At 37.9% G+C, this 20,857-nt stretch overlaps 1 protein-coding gene across 5 annotated transcripts; it reads right to left on the reverse strand.

Annotated features, from left to right (window-relative positions):
• Nucleotides 1–10,630: 10,630 nt before the first annotated feature.
• On the reverse strand, nt 10,631–20,598 carry LOC122026927. 5 transcript variants are annotated; one of them, XR_006124200.1, is made up of 3 exons: nt 19,463–20,598; nt 19,000–19,127; nt 10,631–13,292 (listed from the first exon to the last, which is right to left on the reverse strand). XR_006124200.1 is itself a non-coding variant. In XM_042585680.1 (2 exons), the coding sequence occupies exons 1-2, from the start codon at nt 20,527–20,529 to the stop codon at nt 19,094–19,096; spliced, it is 1,101 nt and encodes a 366-aa protein (XP_042441614.1). In that variant the 5' UTR covers nt 20,530–20,598; the 3' UTR covers nt 18,292–19,093. The 5 variants fall into 5 exon arrangements, 1 of the variants encoding a protein (XP_042441614.1); XR_006124199.1 differs by having other exon boundaries at nt 19,000–19,248; nt 19,336–20,598; XR_006124202.1 differs by having other exon boundaries at nt 11,503–11,517.
• Between the last annotated feature and the right edge of the window lie 259 nt (nt 20,599–20,857).

Genomic DNA, 20,857 nt, shown 5'->3' on the forward strand with positions numbered 1-20,857 from the left:
TCTGAGAAGAAGGGTAGTTAACCCAACTTTGAAGAAATTGACACTCAAGGAGCATTTTCAAGATTTTTGTTAACCTTTGAAAATGAAATGGATTTATTATTTACTCTTTGAAAGAGTAAAATGTGCCTAATGGTGGAGATTGTTGGTGCAATATCCCTTAGGTCAAGGTTGACTGCTTTGACCAAGCTTGAGTCTTGGTCATAGTTTCGATGTTTGACAATACATGTAGACACATGGACAATGCAGGTGAAAGTCCTAGTGAGTGAAGCTAGGCAGATGGAAATCCTGGTGGGTGAAGCCAGGTGAAAGTCCTAGTGAGTGAAGCTAGGCAGTATGGAAGTCCTGGTGAGTGAAGCCAGGCAAAAGGAAAATACTGGTGAGTGAAGCCAGGTGAAAGTCCTAGTGAGTGAAGCTAGGCAGATTGAAAACCCTAGTGAGTGAAGCTAGGTGAAAGTCCAAGTAGGTCAAAGGGATTGATCGGATACTTGGCACAAGGAAGAAAAGACCAAGTAGGTCAAAGGGATTGACCGGATACTTGGCAAGAAGAAAAAAGTCCAAGTGGGTTAAAGAGATTGACCGGACACTTGGTGAGAGAGTCCTAGCTGGTCAAGGGTGACCGGATGCTAGGTTTTATGTACCAACGAGTCATGGTTGACCGGATGTTGGTTTGGGAGGCTTGGGACTTGGTTTTGGGTAAAAACCAAGAGCTGAATCAATCAGTGGATTGATCAGTGGATTAATCAGTGGATTGATCAGTGGATCGATCAGTGGATCGATCCAGGCTTTTCCCAGCGAACAGAAAGCCTCTGGATCGATCAGTGGATCGATCCAAGCCTCCGGATCGATCAGTGGATCGATCCAGGCCTCCGGATCGATCAGTGGATCGATCCAAGCTTTTCCCAGCGAAAAGAAAGCTTCCGGATCGATCAGTGGATCGATCCAGAGGTCTCAATCGATCAGTGGATCGATTGGGACGCTGCTGCTTCACGCGATAAGCGCTGGATTGATCCGTGGATCGATCCAGACATTTTTTTATAGCACAGAGGCACTCTGGATAGATCCGTGGATCGATCCAAAGCCTCCCCAATCGATTGGGAGCAATCCAATCGATTGGGATTCGACCGTTGGCGTTGTTTATAGCTGTTGGCGTGCGATTCCTTCAGCACTTCTTCACCGATTCATTTCAGATCTTCACCAGCTCCTCCACAGCTCTTCTCAAGCTCGAGATCGCCAGTTCTTGAAGGTTCTTGGAGGCTCTTCCAAGTCAAGAGGCGGATCAAAGCAAGAAGAAGAAACTAGGGTTAGGGTTTGTGCACTCATTGTAAGCTTGTATGCTTGTATTTCTTTACTACCCTTTCTTCTTCTTGTATTGAGTCTTGTAGGGCTTCTCCCCCCTTGGTAGTTACCATAAAAGAGAGTTTCATTAGTGGAGGGTGTGTGTTTTGGTGTGGATCCTTGGACTAGTCACCTCTTGTGAGGTGGATACCAAGTAAACCAACCGTGTTAGCGTTGTGTGATTTGTTTCTGTATTTTCCGCTGCACATCTTCGAAGAAACAAGCAACGCCAAACACCGGGCACGCGACGAGCTATTTACCCCCCCCCCCTCTAGCTACTTTTAGTCCTAACAGTTATAGGATATATTCTTTTGAAAAATTATTTCCTTTTGATGTATGCCATAACATAATCATGCATTAAGTTTAATTCCTTGTAATTAAGGACAAATGACATTTAACAACACTTATTAACAAGTGACATCTTAGGTGGATGTCTAATATCTCTAAAATGCCTAGATAGATATGCATGATCCCTAGAATTGGGCAAAACCAAAATCTCACATCTCACAAGGACTATAAGGTGACTTGTATGTGTTTTAGTGCACATTAGATACAAGTGAGATGTTAGGAAGATGAATAAAACTCAAGATGCTGATTTAGTGCATTCTTTTGAGTTTTAGAGTCATCAAAACACATAGTTATGTGTTTTCCCATCATTGGGAAAGCTAATGTACAAGTCATGTGCATTAAACCCAAGGAATGTGATGGGATATTGGTTTTGAAAATTATTTTAAAAGGTTTTTGGAAAACCTTGGTGAAGGCTATCTTTTGATAGTAATCACCATTGAATAGTTAGACACAAACTTGAAGAAAACGCTAAAGTTTTAGCAAGTTTTCAAGCTTGTATCAATCTTTGAAAATATGATGTATTTTCATAGAAAACTATTTTTTTCATGATAAAGTATGCCCTAAATAATGTATACACGAAATTTCATGATTTTTGGATTTTTGTAGAATTTTCTAGGGGTTTCTGTAGTTGGCTGAATTTGAAATTCATCAACTATCAGAGCTCCGATCGATCCATGGATCGATTGGAGTGTATGAATCGATCAGTGGATCGATTCAGAAGGCAATTCTCGCGAGCAGAAGCTCGCTGGATCGATCATCCGATCGATCTACACATCTTGAATCGATCAGTGGATCGATTCAGCTAGGTTCAATCGATTGGAACCCAACTCCAATCGATCCAGGATTCTGATTTTGGCTGGGAAAGCTTATTTTCAGCATTTTGAACCTATTTTAGTCTAGGTAACCATTCCTAACCCCTCAAAATACATTTGTATACATAAAAGGGTGTTTTCATATTGAAAACAAAGATGGATTGGTTAGGGAGACTAAGTTAAAGTTTAGGTTGAGGTTTGCTTCAAATTTTTGAATATTTGAACCTCAAAACTTCGTAATTTGGGGTTTCTAAAGGTTTAGGGATTCCAAGTCACTGTTGGTGCAATGACAGAAGTTATTACCATGTCTTTAGGGGAAGGGACTCTTTAAAGACATTAAAATTATTTTTCCTGAACCTTGGAAGGTAGTTAACCTTCCTTTCAGAAAATGCTCATGAATGAGCGTTTGAACTTGAAATGGGGAGTGGATATCCTCATTATTTCAAGTGGTATTTCAAATGGTTGAAAAATGCTCAAGGTTGGGCATTTGTCTACTTTGAGGGAGAATATAGGGAAAATAAAGGGTATGGGACCTTCATTATGATGTTGATCACGACCTTGAGAAACTCTTCAGGGGGAGAGTTTAAAAAGGGATAAAGGTTCAACGAGTGAAGTAGTAACCAATGATGGGTATCTCTTCAGAGGGAGAGATAGTGGTTGTTTGATGTGTGCCAATAGGGGGAGAATGTGTGGTTTAAGTTAGGCCTTCATTACCTATGGGGGAGGTCATAGGGGGAGAATGAAGGGAACCAACATTCATACTTTGGCATGAAGAGAGTTAAGGCTGTGGGATTAGCTTAACTCAGAGTAGTCCTAACTTAAAGGTATTGTCAAACATCAAAAAGGGGGAGATTGTTGGTGCAATATCCTTTAGGTCAAGGTTGACTGGGTTGACCAAGCTTGAGTCTTGGTCATAGTTTCGATATTTGACAATACATGTAGACACATGGACAATGCAGGTGCAGTTGTTCATATGGGGAGATTTTGATCAGGGACTGATCAGTGTGAATGAAGAAGAGTCAAGTAGGTCAAAAGTGACCGGATACCTGACTGAAAAGTCCTAGTAAGTGAAGCTAGGCAGAAGGAAATCCTGGTGAGTGAAGCCAGGTGAAAGTCCTAGTGAGTGAAGCTAGGCAGAAGGAAATCCCTAGTGAGTGAAGCTAGGTGAAAGTCCTAGTGAGTGAAGCTAGGCAGAAGGAAATCCTGATGAGTGAAGCCAGGTGAAAGTCCTAGTGAGTGAAGCTAGGCAGAAGGAAATCCCTAGTGAGTGAAGCTAGGTGAAAGCCCTGGTGAGTGAAGCCAGGCAAGGGAAAATCCAGATGGATCAAGGATGATCAAACATCTGGTGTTTGGGAAGTCCAAGTAGGTCAAAGGATTGACTGGATACTTGGCACGAAGAGAAAAGTCCAAGTGGGTCAAAGGGATTAACCGGACACTTGGTGGGGAGTTCTGGCAGGTCAAGGGAGTGACCAGATGCTAGGTATGATGTACCAACAGGTCAAGGTTGACCGGATATTGGTTTGAGAGGCTTGGGACTTGGTTTTGGGCAAAAACCAAGAGCTGGATCAATCAGTGGATCGATCCATGCCTTTCCTAGCGAACAGAGAGCCTCTGAATCGATCAGTGGATCGATCCAGAGGTTCCAATCGATCAGCCGATCGATTAGGACGCTGCTGCTTCACGTGATAAGCGCTGGATCGATCCGTGGATCGATCCAGGCATTTTTTCCAGAGCACAGAGGTGCTCTGGATCGATCCGTGAATCGATCCAAAGCCTCCCCGATCGATTGGGAGTTTTCGAATCGATCGGGATCCGACCGTTGCGTCGTATTTGAGCTGCAGGCGGGCGTGTCCTTCAGCACTTCTTCACCGATTCATTTCACATCTTCACCAACTCCTCCATAGTTTTTCTCAAGCTCGAGATCGCCAGTTCTTGAAGGTTCTTCCAAGTCAAGAGGCGGATCAAGAGAAGAAGAAGAAACTAGGGTTAGGGTTTTTGCACTCATTGTAAGCTTGTAAGCTTGTATTTCATTACCTTTCCCTTTCTTCTTGTATTGAGTCTTGTAGGGCTTCTCCGCCCTTGGTAGTTACCATAAAGGAGGGTTTTATTAGTGGAGGGTGTGTGTGTAGGTGTGGATCCTTGGACTAGTCACCTCTTGTGAGGTGGGTACCAAGTAAACCAATCTTGTTAGCGTTGTGTGATTTGTTTCTGTATTTTCCGCTGCACATCTTCGAAGAAACAAGCAACGACGAGCATCTAGCACGCGACGAGCTATTCACCCCCCCTCTAGCTACTTTTCGGTCCCAACAAATTATAGCAAATGAAACTAAAACCTCTAATATATCATACTATCCATCTATATTTTATGGGGTTAAATTTACTGTAATTATTTGACTAACTGAACTAATGTTAATTTTTTCTTGCATATATTCCACTTATAATTGTTTTTTATTTACACGTGACATATGTTCAATGATGCTTGCCCAAGCATTTAAACAAACAATGAAAACGGATGAATATAAGACAATTAAATATATATTCTATCCTCTTAATAATTGATCCTATTTGAAATAAGGAAAGATGGCGCGCTGATAATCGTCGTTTTGCATATTACTAGGCGCTCCAAATTAATAAAGATTGGGAACTCAACTAAATTAAAGAAAAGTGTTGTAGCAACGAGTCTCAAGTCGTATTTTTCCAAGGATAACTAGTAAAAAGTGTGTGTTAATTCTAGAATTGATTCAAATCGAATTATTACATCAACAAGGTCAATTAAGCTTTTCCATTTAATTCACTTTACAACTTGTTTTCATCTAATTAATTCAAGAATTGAATCGAAGAAAAGTCATCATCATCTAAACATGATTCAACTCCACCTCATCAAATTAGCATCACTCTATCATCATTGACTCAAGTTCTTTAACTAACAAATTATCCAATCTCACACTTGATCATTAACATACAATTTAGGTAACAATCGAAAGCTCAAGTAAGCATTCAACGTTGAAACTCCATGTCAGTTACCATAAATCCAATGCAGAGAACAAAAATTAACTAACTAAATAACCAAAACTAAACAAACTTGTGTTAATCATAACTTCTAATTCAAATCAGAATCTAAATTACAAACTAATTAAGTAGTTGTAAAAAGGATTGGATTGCAGAAATTCAACAAAATCAGAATTGCAAGTGAGAACATCAAAAATGGAATTGCATAAGAAACTCAATCAAAAACTGAAGTAGGCAATGCAAAACAAAGAATAAAGTGCAATCTATCTATCAGATCTTCATATCTGAGCAAAGGAATGACAGATTAAAAAAAAACTAACTAATAACACTCCACAATCCAAAATCTGCAATCGAACCTCTCCTCTCTGTCGTGTCACTGAATTGCTTCTGGAAACGCCCTTCGAGCACTGAACAACGAAAATCTGAACTCATAGCTCATTCAGGAGAAGTCAAAAGCTACTGGGAATGCCCTAACTGGCTCAAAACCCTCTGAATTCACCAATCGCCAAGAAATAGAGGATATTCTAGAATCGCGAGGTGAAATCGATGATGGAGTGAAATCGGAAATGTTGGGGAACGCCCTCTGACACCTCCGTTAGATGATGGCAACACAAGAACGGGGAACGCCCTCAAGCCCTCAATTCTCTCTCTGCTCTTGGATTGATGGTCGTCGGATCATTGTAATCTCACCGGAGATGAAGAGATTAGGTTTTTAGATCTGGAAGTAGAATGGGAGGCTTCGACGTCGCTAAAGAAGGAGGAGCAGTGCTAAAATCGTGAAAACGTCGAGCTCGTCAAAGCCACTGTAGCTTCTCCGGTTTTAAACCTCTCCCAATCTGATCCAATAGTCCAGATTAATTTAGGTCTTGATCAACAGCTAGAAAGTCTTGGATCTTGATCAAAATCTCTAGATCTTCATCAACAGACGAGATCTGCTCCTCATTATTTTGGATGGACCAGATCCTTGACGGATGGCTAAGATCTCTCCTATCTTCAATGAACGGTCACAATCGCTCCAAGACTTGATCGACTTGTTTAGCCCTATATTTGAGCCCAAATGTGGTTTGATTTGATCGGGTCCACGACCCTTTTGATGCATACAAAATAATAATCAAATATTAGCATCAAATATCATGATAATAACTAATTTGTAATTAAGTCCAAAATTAAATGCAATTAATGAAACATGATGAAAATATAAGTTCAATCTATGAGAAGATCATTAAAAGCATGCATTATGAATCAAAATAATGTAGCAAAATCATGGTTATTAAATCCCCCACACTTAATCTTGGACGCCCCGTTCAAGTCAAGAAAATCTAAAATCATCTCCACACAAATTCCTTAACAATACCTAGAAGATGGTAAAAGATAATTAACTAAGATCATCTAAAGATCACAAACAATTATGAATACAATCCAAACAATAATCAATAGGTATGGTAGTTTCAATCCAATTGAAAAATTAAGCAAGTTACAATCTCACTAGGTATTCACATATTCTATCTCTCACACTCAAACATGTATAAGTGGAGTTCACTCAATGCAACTCACAACATTTCACTACCATAAACTTGCTTATTTTCTAATTCTCCGCCACTATAAAACATAGTATACATGAATCAAAAGGATTTTATCATCAAGAATTGAAATGGAATCAAGAAGAACAATTAAAGTGAATGAAATAGGCAAAAGAAAATGATTCAATGAAGAAAATTAAAATATAAGAGTATTAGAGGAATATACTTGATGAGTTGACCAATTTGATGTGAAAAGAGATGAATATCATTTGCCGTTACCAATTCAAAATATCAAGCTAACCTCTCCTTCAATTTGATGGCAATCCAAAATTCTTGATACTCTATCTTCACATTTGATACTCTTTTGATTTGTCATTTTTTTTCTTTCACTGCTTTTCCACTTAAATTCCATCTCTTGAAAACTCAAATAATTTCAAATCAACTTATGAAGAAGAATTCCCTCCCCCACACTTAAAACATTGTCCATCTCGGACAAAGATCAAGTTCTGAAACTGTCTACGAAATTTTAACTCATTTCTGATTTTTTTTTTTCCTTTTCTTTTTCATACTCTAGTTTCAGAAATTAAATTCCATGTAATTCTGTTGAAGGCATGAAGAATTTAGCTCAAACCAATGCATCACTTCAGGTCATTCAACATTGTAATGACATGAGAACAGTTCCATGTTATTGCTGGTCAGAATCAGTATGAAGAATTTGCACAAAACAGACTTTATTTAACACAAAATTCAGCTACTGGTTAGATTCCCTAATTTTGTAGGCTCAATTTTGTTCATCACTTAGCTCTCCAAGTGTTTCAGAGTTTGATTCCAAACTGTATTAGTTGGAAGCTGTTCAAAAACATATTCAGAATTGGCATTAAGTAGAGGTAGTTTTCCCTGTTTGAGAATTAAGAAAATAATTAATCTTTCAGAAGAATTTCATATAGCAATACATTGGTTAGCGGTTGAATTCCAAATAATGTTGATCAAAAACAACCTCAACAATTTAGTGCAAAAGAATAGGTTTCCTCCTTACTTTCTTTACTGATTTGATGAAAATTTTTTCCTGAACTGATACTCATGCTTCAATTAACTCTACATCCAAAATCATTCAACTGGATTTTCAGAAACTTAAAATTATGTTAAGTTCTGGAAATCACCAATTCCATATAGACTCCACTACACATTAAGTTCAGCAACTCAATCACCAAATTTAGAACTTTAATTCATGCAACTCCTGAATTCCAGAGTTTCTAAATCAAATTCAATCTGCATCTTAATTTATTCCACATTTGTGTTGGTGTAGATGTTGTCACTTTAAAATTTCTTCCCTGCAGCAATATCAAGCATCAGATTACTGTCTTTGCACAAGGTATCTGACTCAGAAATCCGATACTAACGAATCTGATTTTTTCTGTAGCTAATGCTCAATGCTTTCTAGCTAAATAAATGCTCAACAGCTAACATTGGATGTATCAATTGTTCAGATCCAAAAGAAACTCCAAACTCAGGACCACAATTCTATTTGCCTTCAGACTTCTTATTGGAGTTAATTCCAGTATTGACTTAAATTCCGAATCCACATCCATTATAGTTGGTTGTTTAAAATCATGTAAAGTTTGAAGAGATTAGAACACGAAATGGTAATGGAAGATCATCAACTTGACTTGCACTTCTTGCTAATTAGAGGCTTGTGAAACATTTCTGAATTAAGTTTCATAATTCAAATTCTGTATTTCAGAAATTCACAACATCAAATTAACTTCTGAATTCTTCCTTTCAGTACTTTTTTTTCACTCAATCCATCTTCACGTTTGGCACAAAACAATTCCAATTTGATCCACAGTTTGGATTTTTCAACAAAATATAGACAAACTTCCTGAGTTTAGTTTCTGAATTTAACATCCAACACTTTTTAGAATTTGCATCTCAACAATATTAGAGATGTTGTAGTACCAATTGACAAGGGAAAGATAGAGACTTCTCTTTGGGCCATCACTGCTCCATAACCTACAACAAAATTTTATGCACAATAATTTTTCAGATATTCAATTTCAGAATACAAATTCTCTAATACATTGTTTTCATCAACATATTGGTTGCAAAGGAATCCATTTTAAGTCTTTTAAGCCAATGGAAAATGAGTTTCATGTAACCACATGATATTGTTTTCATCAATCCTTGAAATCAGAATTCATGAAATTCCTTCTAGTAGCAAGGTTGCAACAAGAATCTACTGTTTCAAAAGAATTCTCCAGCACTTGTCTCTAAAAATACTCTACACTTTGTCCTAAAGTTGTATACTTCCAGAAGTCAATTCACTAAAATTCCTTGTCTTGAGCCATGGTAGGCTTAAAGAGAATGAACATTGAATGACATTGAGAAATTAAGTGCTTCACTTAAACCTTCTACTAATCAGAACCTTGCACCACTATCATCTCCCTCCAAATCTGGTATCTCTTCATGCAATTGTCATGCACTTTCTCCAATCCAGTAATGAAACTTGAATTCTAAATATTTTTTCAAATTCTAATTTTAGAATTTACACATATGCAGCAACAACATTCTAACATTCCATCTTAACTCACTATTCTTACTGTCCCATATCACACTTCTATACTCCAACAATTCTGGTTTTGATCTTGCATACGAATGGAAAGATTCACAAGATTATTTCAGCTACCAGCAGCTCCAGAAAGTCAGCCACTTCAAAAGCAAAATCTAATTTCAAGAACATTCATTCCTTCCCCCACACTTAAATTCTTATCCCTCTCGAACAATCCAACTCATCAAGAAAATTCAATCAAAACTCTCAATGGAATGAAAGCAAAGCAAGGTGACAAAAGATTTATCCAACTAGAGTTGGAAAGGAAAAGAATTCAAAGAATGGGAATAGGAACCAAAGAATGGGAAAGAAAATATCCTTCATCATATTCATGCATATCAATGATATTGTGATTTTGAAAAGAAGCAAAGCAAGTTCTAGAGTTCCAATTATTATGAGTGCATGCCACACAAAAATATAACAAAATATAGGTTTAAAGTGGCCCTTTCTAGGTAATTTTTACAATCAAGCTCAACTAATCAAATTAGAATCCACCAACATACTAACCAATATAATGCAAGGAGAGCATCCAATCATGTCAAATGACCTAAAATTGATGATCAAATTTAAGAAACTTTTACCATCTTAAAAATATTACTAAAAAATTCCCATGAAGAATTTATTCAAAATGGCACACTATGTAAACTAAACAAAATGCAAAGTATGGAAGCAAAATGCAAATGTAAGAAAATGAAACTAACGAAATGTATAAAGCAAGAAGAAAAGCAAAGAACGAACTCCCCTCAATTCCGGGTGGTTGAAGAAGATTCAGTAAAAGAATCCACGCCGGTAGTGGAGTACTCTTTGTTACAAACAAATCCTTTTTATTTATCATTTTTCCGTTGAAAACTCTTTCTGGAGGTCGGAGACAATTCAGATTTAGTACCCACTCCGGAAGCTTAACTTCTCCTACACAATCAATTAAGGACAACACCTCCCACACGCATGTGAGATAAGATGAAAATAGGAGAATATTAGTGTGGGTAAAAGATATATCAAACAATGAATCACATCTAATAAAATCAATGAGTGGTACCTTTATGAAATTTTCTGATAAATCACAAGAAATACTAACCTTGTCAAGCTGAAAGGTACCTAGAGTGGTGATTGTTACCTCCTTTTCATCAAATAATGTCACAAGCTCTGGTTCAGGTGGTTGTACAACTTCATGTAGTGATTCTTGGGTTCTTGTCTCCATAGCACAAGTTCCTACACTTACATCCTCTATTCTTGATGATTCTTGAGGTAATGCTTCCAGTAAGCATTCCCCTACACTTAAATCATCTTCTGCATCTGTATCTGCATCATTCAAATCATCTAAAGCAACAACATTAGTAGAATCAGAAATATGAATAACTACATCATCTTCACAAATAATACTAGAAAAATTTTACGAAGAAATGGGAGTAGGGTCAGCCTGACAGAATCTCTACTTTCCATCTCCTCATTGGAGTTTTGTGCTTATAACTGATTGATGGATGCTGCAATTTGATCTAACTGATTCTGTATATTCTGTATCCTTGAGAATTGTTACTCTTGATGTTCTCTCATTTATTGCATAATCTCCTTGAATTTCCATGTTGACATTCCAAATTGAGAATCGTTCTGTTGAAAAGAATGTGACATAGAAGATGTTGAAACCTCTTGAACCTCATATGAATTCTGGTAGGCTGGATATGGCTCAATAAATTGTCCTTGTGTACTTTCATACCTAAAACATGAATGATCCACCCAATTAGCATTATAAGCATTAGAAAATGACTCATACCTATTTTGTTGATCCATGATTGGGTAAAATTGATACTCAGGCTGAAAATACTGATTCTCCATTCCTCCTCCAAATTTTTGAAAATATGGATCCATGCTACTGAAATCTCCTGTTCTTACACTACAACACTAAACTCAAAATTAGAAGACTCAAGAGCATAAAGTTTCAAACACAATGAATATATGAACATTAAAGAACTTGACAATTTAGAAATAATTCAACATGAAAACACAAAAGATAAGTAATCAAATCAATAAAGATGCTAACAAAATAAATCAATCAATGCACAATCTAAAATACACACATACTACTAGTTATGTAGTCCCCAGTAACGGCACTAAAATTTGATAATCGCCGTTTTGCATGTCACTAGACGCTCCAAATTAATAAAGATTGGAAACTCAACTAAACTAAAGAAAAGTGTTGTAGCAACGAGTCTCAAGTCGTATTTTTCCAAGGATAACTAGTAAAAAGTGTGTGTTAATTCTAGAATTGATTCAAATCGAATTATTACATCAACAAGGTCAATTAAGCTTTTCCATTTAATTCACTTTACAACTTGTTTTCATCTAATTAATTCAAGAATTGAATCGAAGAAAAGTCATCATCATCTAAACATGATTCAACTCCACCTCATCAAATTAGCATCACTCTATCATCATTGACTCAAGTTCTTTAACTAACAAATTATCCAATCTCACACTTGATCATTAACATACAATTTAGGTAACAATCGAAAGCTCAAGTAAGCATTCAACGTTGAAACTCCATGTCAGTTACCATAAATCCAATGCAGAGAACAAAAATTAACTAACTAAATAACCAAAACTAAACAAACTTGTGTTAATCATAACTTCTAATTCAAATCAGAATCTAAATTACAAACTAATTAAGTAGTTGTAAAAAGGATTGGATTGCAGAAATTCAACAAAATCAGAATTGCAAGTGAGAACATCAAAAATGGAATTGCATAAGAAACTCAATCAAAAACTGAAGTAGGCAATGCAAAACAAAGAATAAAGTGCAATCTATCTATCAGATCTTCATATCTGAGCAAAGGAATGACAGATAAAAAAAACTAACTAATAACACTCCACAATCCAAAATCTGCAACTGAACCTCTCCTCTCTGCCGTGTCACTGAATTGCTTCTGGAAACGCTCTTCGAGCACTCAGCAATGAAAATCTGAACTCGCAGCTCATTCAGGAAAAGTCAAAAACTACTGGGAATGCCCTAACTGGCTCAGAACCCTCTGAATTCACCAGCCGCCGAGAAATAGAGGATATTCTAGAATCGCAAGGTGAAATCGATGATTGAGTGAAATCGGAAATGCTGGGGAATGCTCTCTGACACCTCCGTTGGATGATGGCAGCACAAGATCGGGGAACACCCTCAAATCTTGGCTTGGATGCGCTCGCTGGAATCAAGACCACAAACAGGGAATGCCCTCAATTCGCGCTCTGCCCTTGGATTGCTGGTCGTGGGATCATTGTAATCTCACCGGAGATGAAGAGATTAGGTTTTTAGATCTGGAAGTAGAATGGGAGGCTTCGGCGTCGTTGAAGAAGGAGAAGGAACAGTGCCGAAATCACGAAAACGCCGAGCTCGTCGAAGCCATTGTAGCTTCTCCGATTTTAAACCTCTCCCAATCTGATCAACGGTCCAGATTAATTCAGGTTTTGATCAATGGCTAGAACGTCTTGGATCTGGATCTTCATCAACGGACAAAATTTGCTCCTCATTAGGTTGGATGGACCAGATCCTTGATGGATGGCTCAGATCTCTCCTATCTTCAATGAACGATCTCAATCGCTCCAAGACTTGATCGACTTATTTAGCCCTAGATTTGAGCCCAAATGTGGTTTGATCTAATCGGTCCACGACCCTTTTGATGCCTACAAAATAATAATCAAATATTAGCATCAAATACCATGATAATAAACTAATTTGCAATTAAGTCCAAAATTAAATGTAATTAATGAAACATGATGAAAATATAAATTCAATCTATGAGAAGATCAATAAAAGCATGCATTATGAATCAAAATAATATAGCAAAATCATGGTTATCACGCGCTAGGTAGATGGCTGCAATGTTGATCGTTGGAAGACTCTAAGGTGGAAGAAAATGACTTTGAATGCTCCTTTCTGCGCATAATGGAGAGAGCAAATAAAAACATTAGAGCGAGAACTAGGGAGGGGTCCTTGGTGCAGACACTCCGACACTCAAATCAGAATAGTGACCAAAAGTGGAGAAGAAGATGAGCAGTAGATGTATGAGCATGCGCCCATTAAAGCGTATAGTAAAAATGTCTATTCAAAATGTACTTGGCCATTAGAGAGAATCTCATTTTTATACTGACTCTCATAACCTCTGCAATAATGAAGCGTCAGAGAATGTTTAGTATAAGAAAATGTCGAGTAATGGAAGACGTACAAGCACCCATTAAGGAAGGTTTTGTTTCATGTATACAAACCGTCTTTCATAATCTTTGCAATAATGAGACAGCAGAGAATGTCTAATGTCAGAATATGTCAGGTAACATTAGGTAATGGAAGATCTTCGTCCACCCTCAGAGGAAAGTTCCATTGCACATGTGTTATGATAGCGAAATATTCCATGTCAAATAGTTGTTATTCTCTGACGGGTTGTTGTGATTCGCTGACAATGTTGTCTACTGGAAGAAATACGACCGACCTTGTAACTGATCGATTGCATGATGGAAGATTGATATATGAGAAGTAGGGAGCTTAGCCCCATAGGTCCAACCGACACTTTGGGGCTTACCGGTCCTATGATAGGGGTCTTGCCCTTAAAGAGTGTGGGGCTAAGTCTCAGAAGTACTATCTGGTATGAGTATTATCACCTCTTTGATCCGATTTAAGATCTCATCAATTGAATAACAAGTCAATGCAATAGAATTTTGGCTACTGTCAGCAACTTCTACATTAAATTGTATTTAAGTTTGTAAACTTGTTGTAGGTGCAGCGGAGGCCGGTAAGAGAGGGGTGAATTATCTGAAAAATAAAAGTTATACCCTCCTCGTGCTTTCAACTCAAAAATACAATAGCAATAATAAAATAACTGAAATAAAGAAATAGAAATAAAGCAGAGACTCAACAGTTAACCTGATTACAACCAAGAAGGTTGTTAATCTAGGGCGATGAAAAGGGCACTAGAAAAAGTCTCCTTTACTGAAGGCGGATAAACTTTTTACACTCTAACAGCTCAGAACTATTGCTAGGAATGACTACAGAGTTGATTGAACAATTGATATCTAATTCCTAGGTACATGGGTCCTTTTATAGGTCCTGGAAACTCTATCTCGTAGGTCTAAGGCACCTCCAACAGAAGTTCAAGGCGCCTCCAATGAGTTGTTCGGATAGAACTCTATCTGAACCTCAATGGTCATTTTGACCTGGCTTAAGGTGCCTTCAACAAGCAATGAAGGCGCCTTCAATGTTGAAGGCGCCTTCAATGCATGTTTAAGGTGCCTTCAAGGTTCCTGCTATAAGTACCTTCCTGGTTGCATGGTATAAATAGTTTCCAGCCTCTTTTGACTCCTTTTCTTCTTCGCTTTGACTTCCGAAGCTCCGTTTGCTTGGGTGATTTCGGCCAACCGAAATAGGGCTCACCCAAACCCAATTTCCGACCTTCTCCTCGAGCAGCCTTCCTCCTCAGCTTAACGTCCCTCGAACGTCGCGCACATTCTACTTGCCCACCGGTGTACTCTTCCGTAGCTCTCTCGTCCTTCGGACGCACCGAGCCCATCGGCTCCCTTCCCGTGTCGTCCTTCTCGCTAGCTGCGTCTTCCGCTCGACTTCCTGCGTTCCTAAGCTCCTACACACTCAGACACAGGGATCAAACACAAAGCAAGACCTAACCAACTTGGTTGATCACATCAAAACAACCACGGGATCTAACAATCTCCCCATTTTTTATGTGCATTAATTCAAGTCCAAGTTAGGGTAAAAATAGACAAACAGTAATTTTAAAGAAAATTACTAAACTAACATATTAAGCATAAAATTGTAACTATTTAATTAAGAGCTAAACAAAAATTTTCAAAAATATTTTTAAAACTCAGAATTATTAAAAAAAACTCTCTCCCCCTACATTTATATTATCTCTCCCCCTTTGATCATAACAAAAACGGGGTAATAATAAGAGAATATGAATTTTTTTTGTAAAAAAAAATTTCAAGTAAAATGAGTTTTTAGAATTTTCTAGAAAAAAAAATTCTAAGTAAACTGAATTTTTTTTAAAAAAAATCTAAGTAAAATGAATTTTTAGAATTTTCCAGAAAAGAAATTTCTAAGTAAACTGAATTTTTAGAATTTTCAAGAAAATGTTTAAAAAACTTTCAAAACATTATTTAATTTTAGTTTTAATTCTTTTTTTAGAAAGTTAATTAAACATTTTATTTCAATATTTCAGCTTCCAGGTCGTGGCGAGGCACTAGGCCTTCTTGGTTATTGGAGCAACAACCACTTCCTTAGACAAAATCTCATAAAGAAATTTTAACGTTTAATTTTCTTGCTGGAAGCTTTAATAATAAAAGAAAATTATTCTAATAAGTCTTTTGGAACCCAATAGAGGTTCCTTCCTACTAAATTAATTAAAAACTTAGGGGATATATAATTCTTGGAAATTTTCCTAAGTTGACCTTGATGATGTTTAACATATCAGTTTAATTTTCCATAAATCTTAAGTTTTGACTTTTTAAAAATATTTATTTTAAAACATGCATCAGTCTTCGATTTTTCAATTTCATCTTTCAATTTTGCATTCTCTAATTTCAAATGTTCATTTTCCTTTTCTAATTTATCTAAATCTTTAGAAAGGGCTTTAATAAAGCGAAATGACTGAGTAGGGGTAAGATTACGCACCTGACTTACCTGACTTGGTGATGCTTCCCTTTCACTGCAGCTTTCCTCTTCTGATGTTCCTCTCCCTTCATCTATGTTCATCTCTGAGCTTGACTCTTCTTCCAGCTGATGGTTAGCCATTAGCGCTAACTCTGAGAAGGTTTCGACGTCTGATTCGGAAAAAGACGAATCTGACCAAGTGGCCTTCAGGTTCTTGTGCTTGAAGAATTCTGGTTTCTTGTACTTTGTCTTTTCCTTCTCTTTCTCCTTTTTCTTTAATTTTGGGCAGTCATCTTTGATGTGCCCTTCTTCGTTGCAGTTATAGCAACGAACCGTTCTTTTTCTTTACTGATGTCTTTTTGTCTGCGATCTAAATTTATTAGAATTAAAAAATTTATTGAAGCATCTTACCAATAGTGCCATTTCGGATTCGTCGATCGAAGCTTCAGAGTCAGAATCGTTTGTTCTTGCCTTTAAGGCAATACTCTAACTTGTTTTCTCCACTTCATTGGGCTCTGCAATCCGAGATTCGTGAAGTTCAAAAGTTGAAAATAAATTTTCTAAACTACTTACCTCGAAATCCTTAGAGATGTAGTACGTATCTACTAAGGAGGCCCACTCGGGAGTTCTCGGGAAGGCGTTGAGCGCGTACCGGATCGAATCTCGGTTTGTTACCGTTTTACCGAGATTTGTCAGTTGCGTTATCAGCTCCTTGATCCTCGCTTGGAGTTGCGGAACCTTCTCGCCGTTGTTCATCCGGAGATTTGTTAGTTGTGTCCGGCGGATGTCGCGCCTTGCTAGCTTCGCTTCTGAGGTGCCCTTGTGGAGCTCCAGGAATTTATCCCAGAGGTCTTTGGCGGGGTCGTAGCTTTCGATTTGACTTACCTCCTAGGGCGGTATAACACTGAGCAGGTGAAATTCAGCCTTTCTGTTGGTCACGCAATCGACCTGCTCCTTTTTCGTCCAGTTGCACTATTCTTTATCTTTTGGCGCTGCATATCCATACTTCATTATTAAAAGTATATCAAATTAAATTTTTAAAAATACCTCCATTTTTCGTTTCCATGTAGCGAAATCTCCGTCAAACTTCGGGGGATGAATGTTAGCTCCAGCCATCGTCTTGATCTTTGTGCTTCTGTTGGCGATTAGTCCTTCTGAGGCGGTCAAGCTCTAATATCAATTGTAGGTGCAGCGGAGGCCGGCAAGAAGGGATAAATTGTCTGAAAAATAAAAGTTATACCCTTCTCGTGCTTTCAACTCAAAAATACAATAGCAATAATAAAATAACTGAAATAAAGAAACAGAAATAAAGCAGAAACTCAACAGTTAACCTGATTACAACCAAGAAGGTTGTTAATCCAGGACGATGAAAAACACACTAGAAAAAATCTCCTTTACTGAAGGCGAAGAAGCCTTTTACACTCTAACAGCTCAGAATTATTATTAGGAATGACTACAGAGTTGATTGAACAATTGATATCTAAGTCCTAAGTCCAGAGGTCCTTTTATAGGCCCTGGAAACTCTATCTCGTAATTCTAAGGCGCCTCCAATAGAGGTCTAAGGCACCTCCAATGAGTTGTTCGGATAGAACTCTATTCGAACCTCAACGATCATTTTGACCTGGCTCAAGGCGTCTTCAACAAGCATGAAATACTCTAACAGCTCAAGGTTCCTGCTATAAGTACCTTCCTGCTTGCATGAAATAGTTTCCAACCTCTTTTGACTCCTTTTCTTCTTCGCTTTGAGTTCCGAAGCTTCGTTTGCTTGAGTGATTTTGGCCAATCGAAATAGGATTCACCTGAACCCAATTTTCGACCTTCTCCTCGAGCAACCTTCCTCCCCGACTTAACGTCCCTCGAACACCGCGCACGTTCTTCTTGCCCACCGATATACTCTTCCGCAGCTCTCTCGTCCTTCGGACGCACCGAGCCCGTCGGCTCCCTTTCCGTGTCGTCCTTCTCGCTAGCTGCGTCTTCCGCTCGACTTCCTGCGTTTCTAAGCTCCTGCACACTCAGACACAGGGATCAAATACAAAACAAGACCTAACCAACTTGATTGATCATATCAAAATAACCACGGGATCTAACACTTGCTCTCAATGAAAATATAAAAAGAATGGAATCACAATGGACATCCAATTCCATCTTGAATACAACTAGTAAATGAGAAAGGATAACATATTTAAGAAAGATAATTGTCGAAACAAACACAATTAGAACCATTTGACCAGGAGATAAAAATCTGCAGTGATCCAAATAATGAATCAGATGGCGGCTGATTGAAGCCAATTTTAAAATTAACAGTTTGGTGTTCTACATATTTGGGTGAGGAATTTATTAATCATTTATTCCTACTGTCCATATTTTAAGATATATCATCTCAGTAAAAATTCTCTCTGGCATCTCTTTCACATCTACATAACAATTAGGAAATAATTTGGAAAATTCACAGGTTTCTGAGACTGATCTCCATTGCACCAGGCCAATTTGACTACTAAGCAGTTTATAGAAAATTCTGTCCAAATGGAAACAATAAGGGAAAATTATCTATACTAAAAGCAAATTTTCTATACTAAAAGAACTAGAAATTTAGTTGAGCAACAGACACAGCAGTTCAACAAAATATATCAGAATCACTTCAGACTACACAATCAAAAAAAAATATGAATAACATATACAGAGTTAGAAATCAAATCTAGTTCTATTTGAAAGATTTGAAGCTAGGAATCCTACCTTCTAAGAACAAGAAACGCCTTCCATAAAGCTTGTTATCAATGAGAAAAGCTTGTGAAAAATTTCATGCCCCACATGTACATAAAACGGTGCCTCAGGCATCTTGGGAAATGATCACACACCAAGCTCTGGGGAATACAAAATTCAACTTTCATCAATCAAGAACATGACTATTTACTGCACCTTCAATTGCTGGAATAATTTGCACAGAGCCCAATCCTCCATTTTCTAAGATAATCCCTTCTACAACTAAATCAGGGTATAATAAAATGCAATTTTAGAAAACTTGGCATTGTAATGTCTACATGAACAATTTTAAGAATAACAAACACATACAAAAACTACAAGATTAGTTCAACATCCTTGTTCGCTTTTGCAGTTTCAATTATCCAACCATCATTCAGCTACAGCACACGAGATCTCAAGAAGTTTAGGGAATTTATCTTTGTAAGGAAGAATATACTTCTCCAGAAATTTTGGGTCTGGCATTGTGAAAAACATATGTTGCTTGTCGTTTGAAGTCCACAACCCTTCTGATTTTAATATCTTCATGACCTGAAACCTAGGAATCGTCCTCTTTTTCAAACTGAATATTAAAAGCCTCGACCGTTTAGCAATGCCTGATGGGGTGAACCCAATGTCCTTGATCAAAAATTCCATCTTTAACCGTAAGATATCTGTGGAAAGATTTAAGAAGCCTGGTTGTTTTTCGATCGCAGTACAGAACTCCAAGTTCGACCACCCAAAGCTGCTCATGAGCTTGGAGTGAGCGTCAACTTTTTCCCTGCTGGTCCTAAACAGAATGTCAAGGATCCAGAGGAAAATTCGAGATCTCCTAGTAAATCCCATTCCCTCCGCTCTATCTACCAAAGCCCGTAATGAGTTTGGGTTTTGTACAATGAAAGTTGGATGTTTTTTGAGGACAAGTGATGCCCTTTCGAGAGGAATATCACACTCATCCCGTAAGAAGTTCAGGTTAGGACGTACCACCTTCTCACACTTGCTGTTCACAAACCAACACCGCTTCCTAAGATTCTTGAGCAGCAGCTCCCTTGATCCAAAGAGATTTTCCCATATATTCAATCTGGGGAGAAGAATACGCTGGACGTTGAGGGTCATGATAGAGGGGTTTTTCATGATGAAAGCAACGAGGTCGGATTCTGAAAACCCCAGGTCACGTAAAAATTGAAACTTCGGGGTGAGGTTTGATTCCACATTCCAGCAGAGGAATGACGGTCTGATGGATATTATCTTCCTGAGATTAGCACCATCAATGCCTTGAGATCTGAAGAAGGAAAGAACAGCGTCGGGATTCTCGGTCGATCGGAGATGCGCGAGGCGCTTGGAGGCCTTCGACGCCTCCTCCACGGAGAATCCGCACGAGTTCACGAGGTACTCGACCATGAAGTGAGAATCACGAGAAGAGGTGCTGCCGCCTGACAGGGGGGAGGAAGTGGAGGTGGCGAAGAAAATGCGGTGGAATTGGGGCAAGGTAAGAAGAGCATGGCGGCGGATGGTCGAGTGGAGCATCGTCGTCAAAGGCAGTAGAAGTTAGCTGGTTAGGGTACGACTGAACATTTCAAAACCCTAGCTCAAACCATCTTCAACAACTTGTTATTAGTATTTTTTATTTTTATTTTGTTAAATTCAATTTTCACGGTAAAATAAGAAAAGGCTAAAAAAAACAAAAAATCATTCTTCTTTACAGAAAATATTTTCTTTCCCACCTCCAAAATTACATCATAATTTAATTTTTTAAATACATTTCATTGGTATAATTGCGATTTGCGACCATCATTCTCACCGTTTGCCAAACAACTTTTTAGATTGCACTATTAAAATTTTAAAATTTAAAAGG

Source organism: Zingiber officinale, chromosome 10A, assembly GCF_018446385.1.
Source record: "Zingiber officinale cultivar Zhangliang chromosome 10A, Zo_v1.1, whole genome shotgun sequence".
Taxonomy (NCBI): domain Eukaryota; kingdom Viridiplantae; phylum Streptophyta; class Magnoliopsida; order Zingiberales; family Zingiberaceae; genus Zingiber; species Zingiber officinale.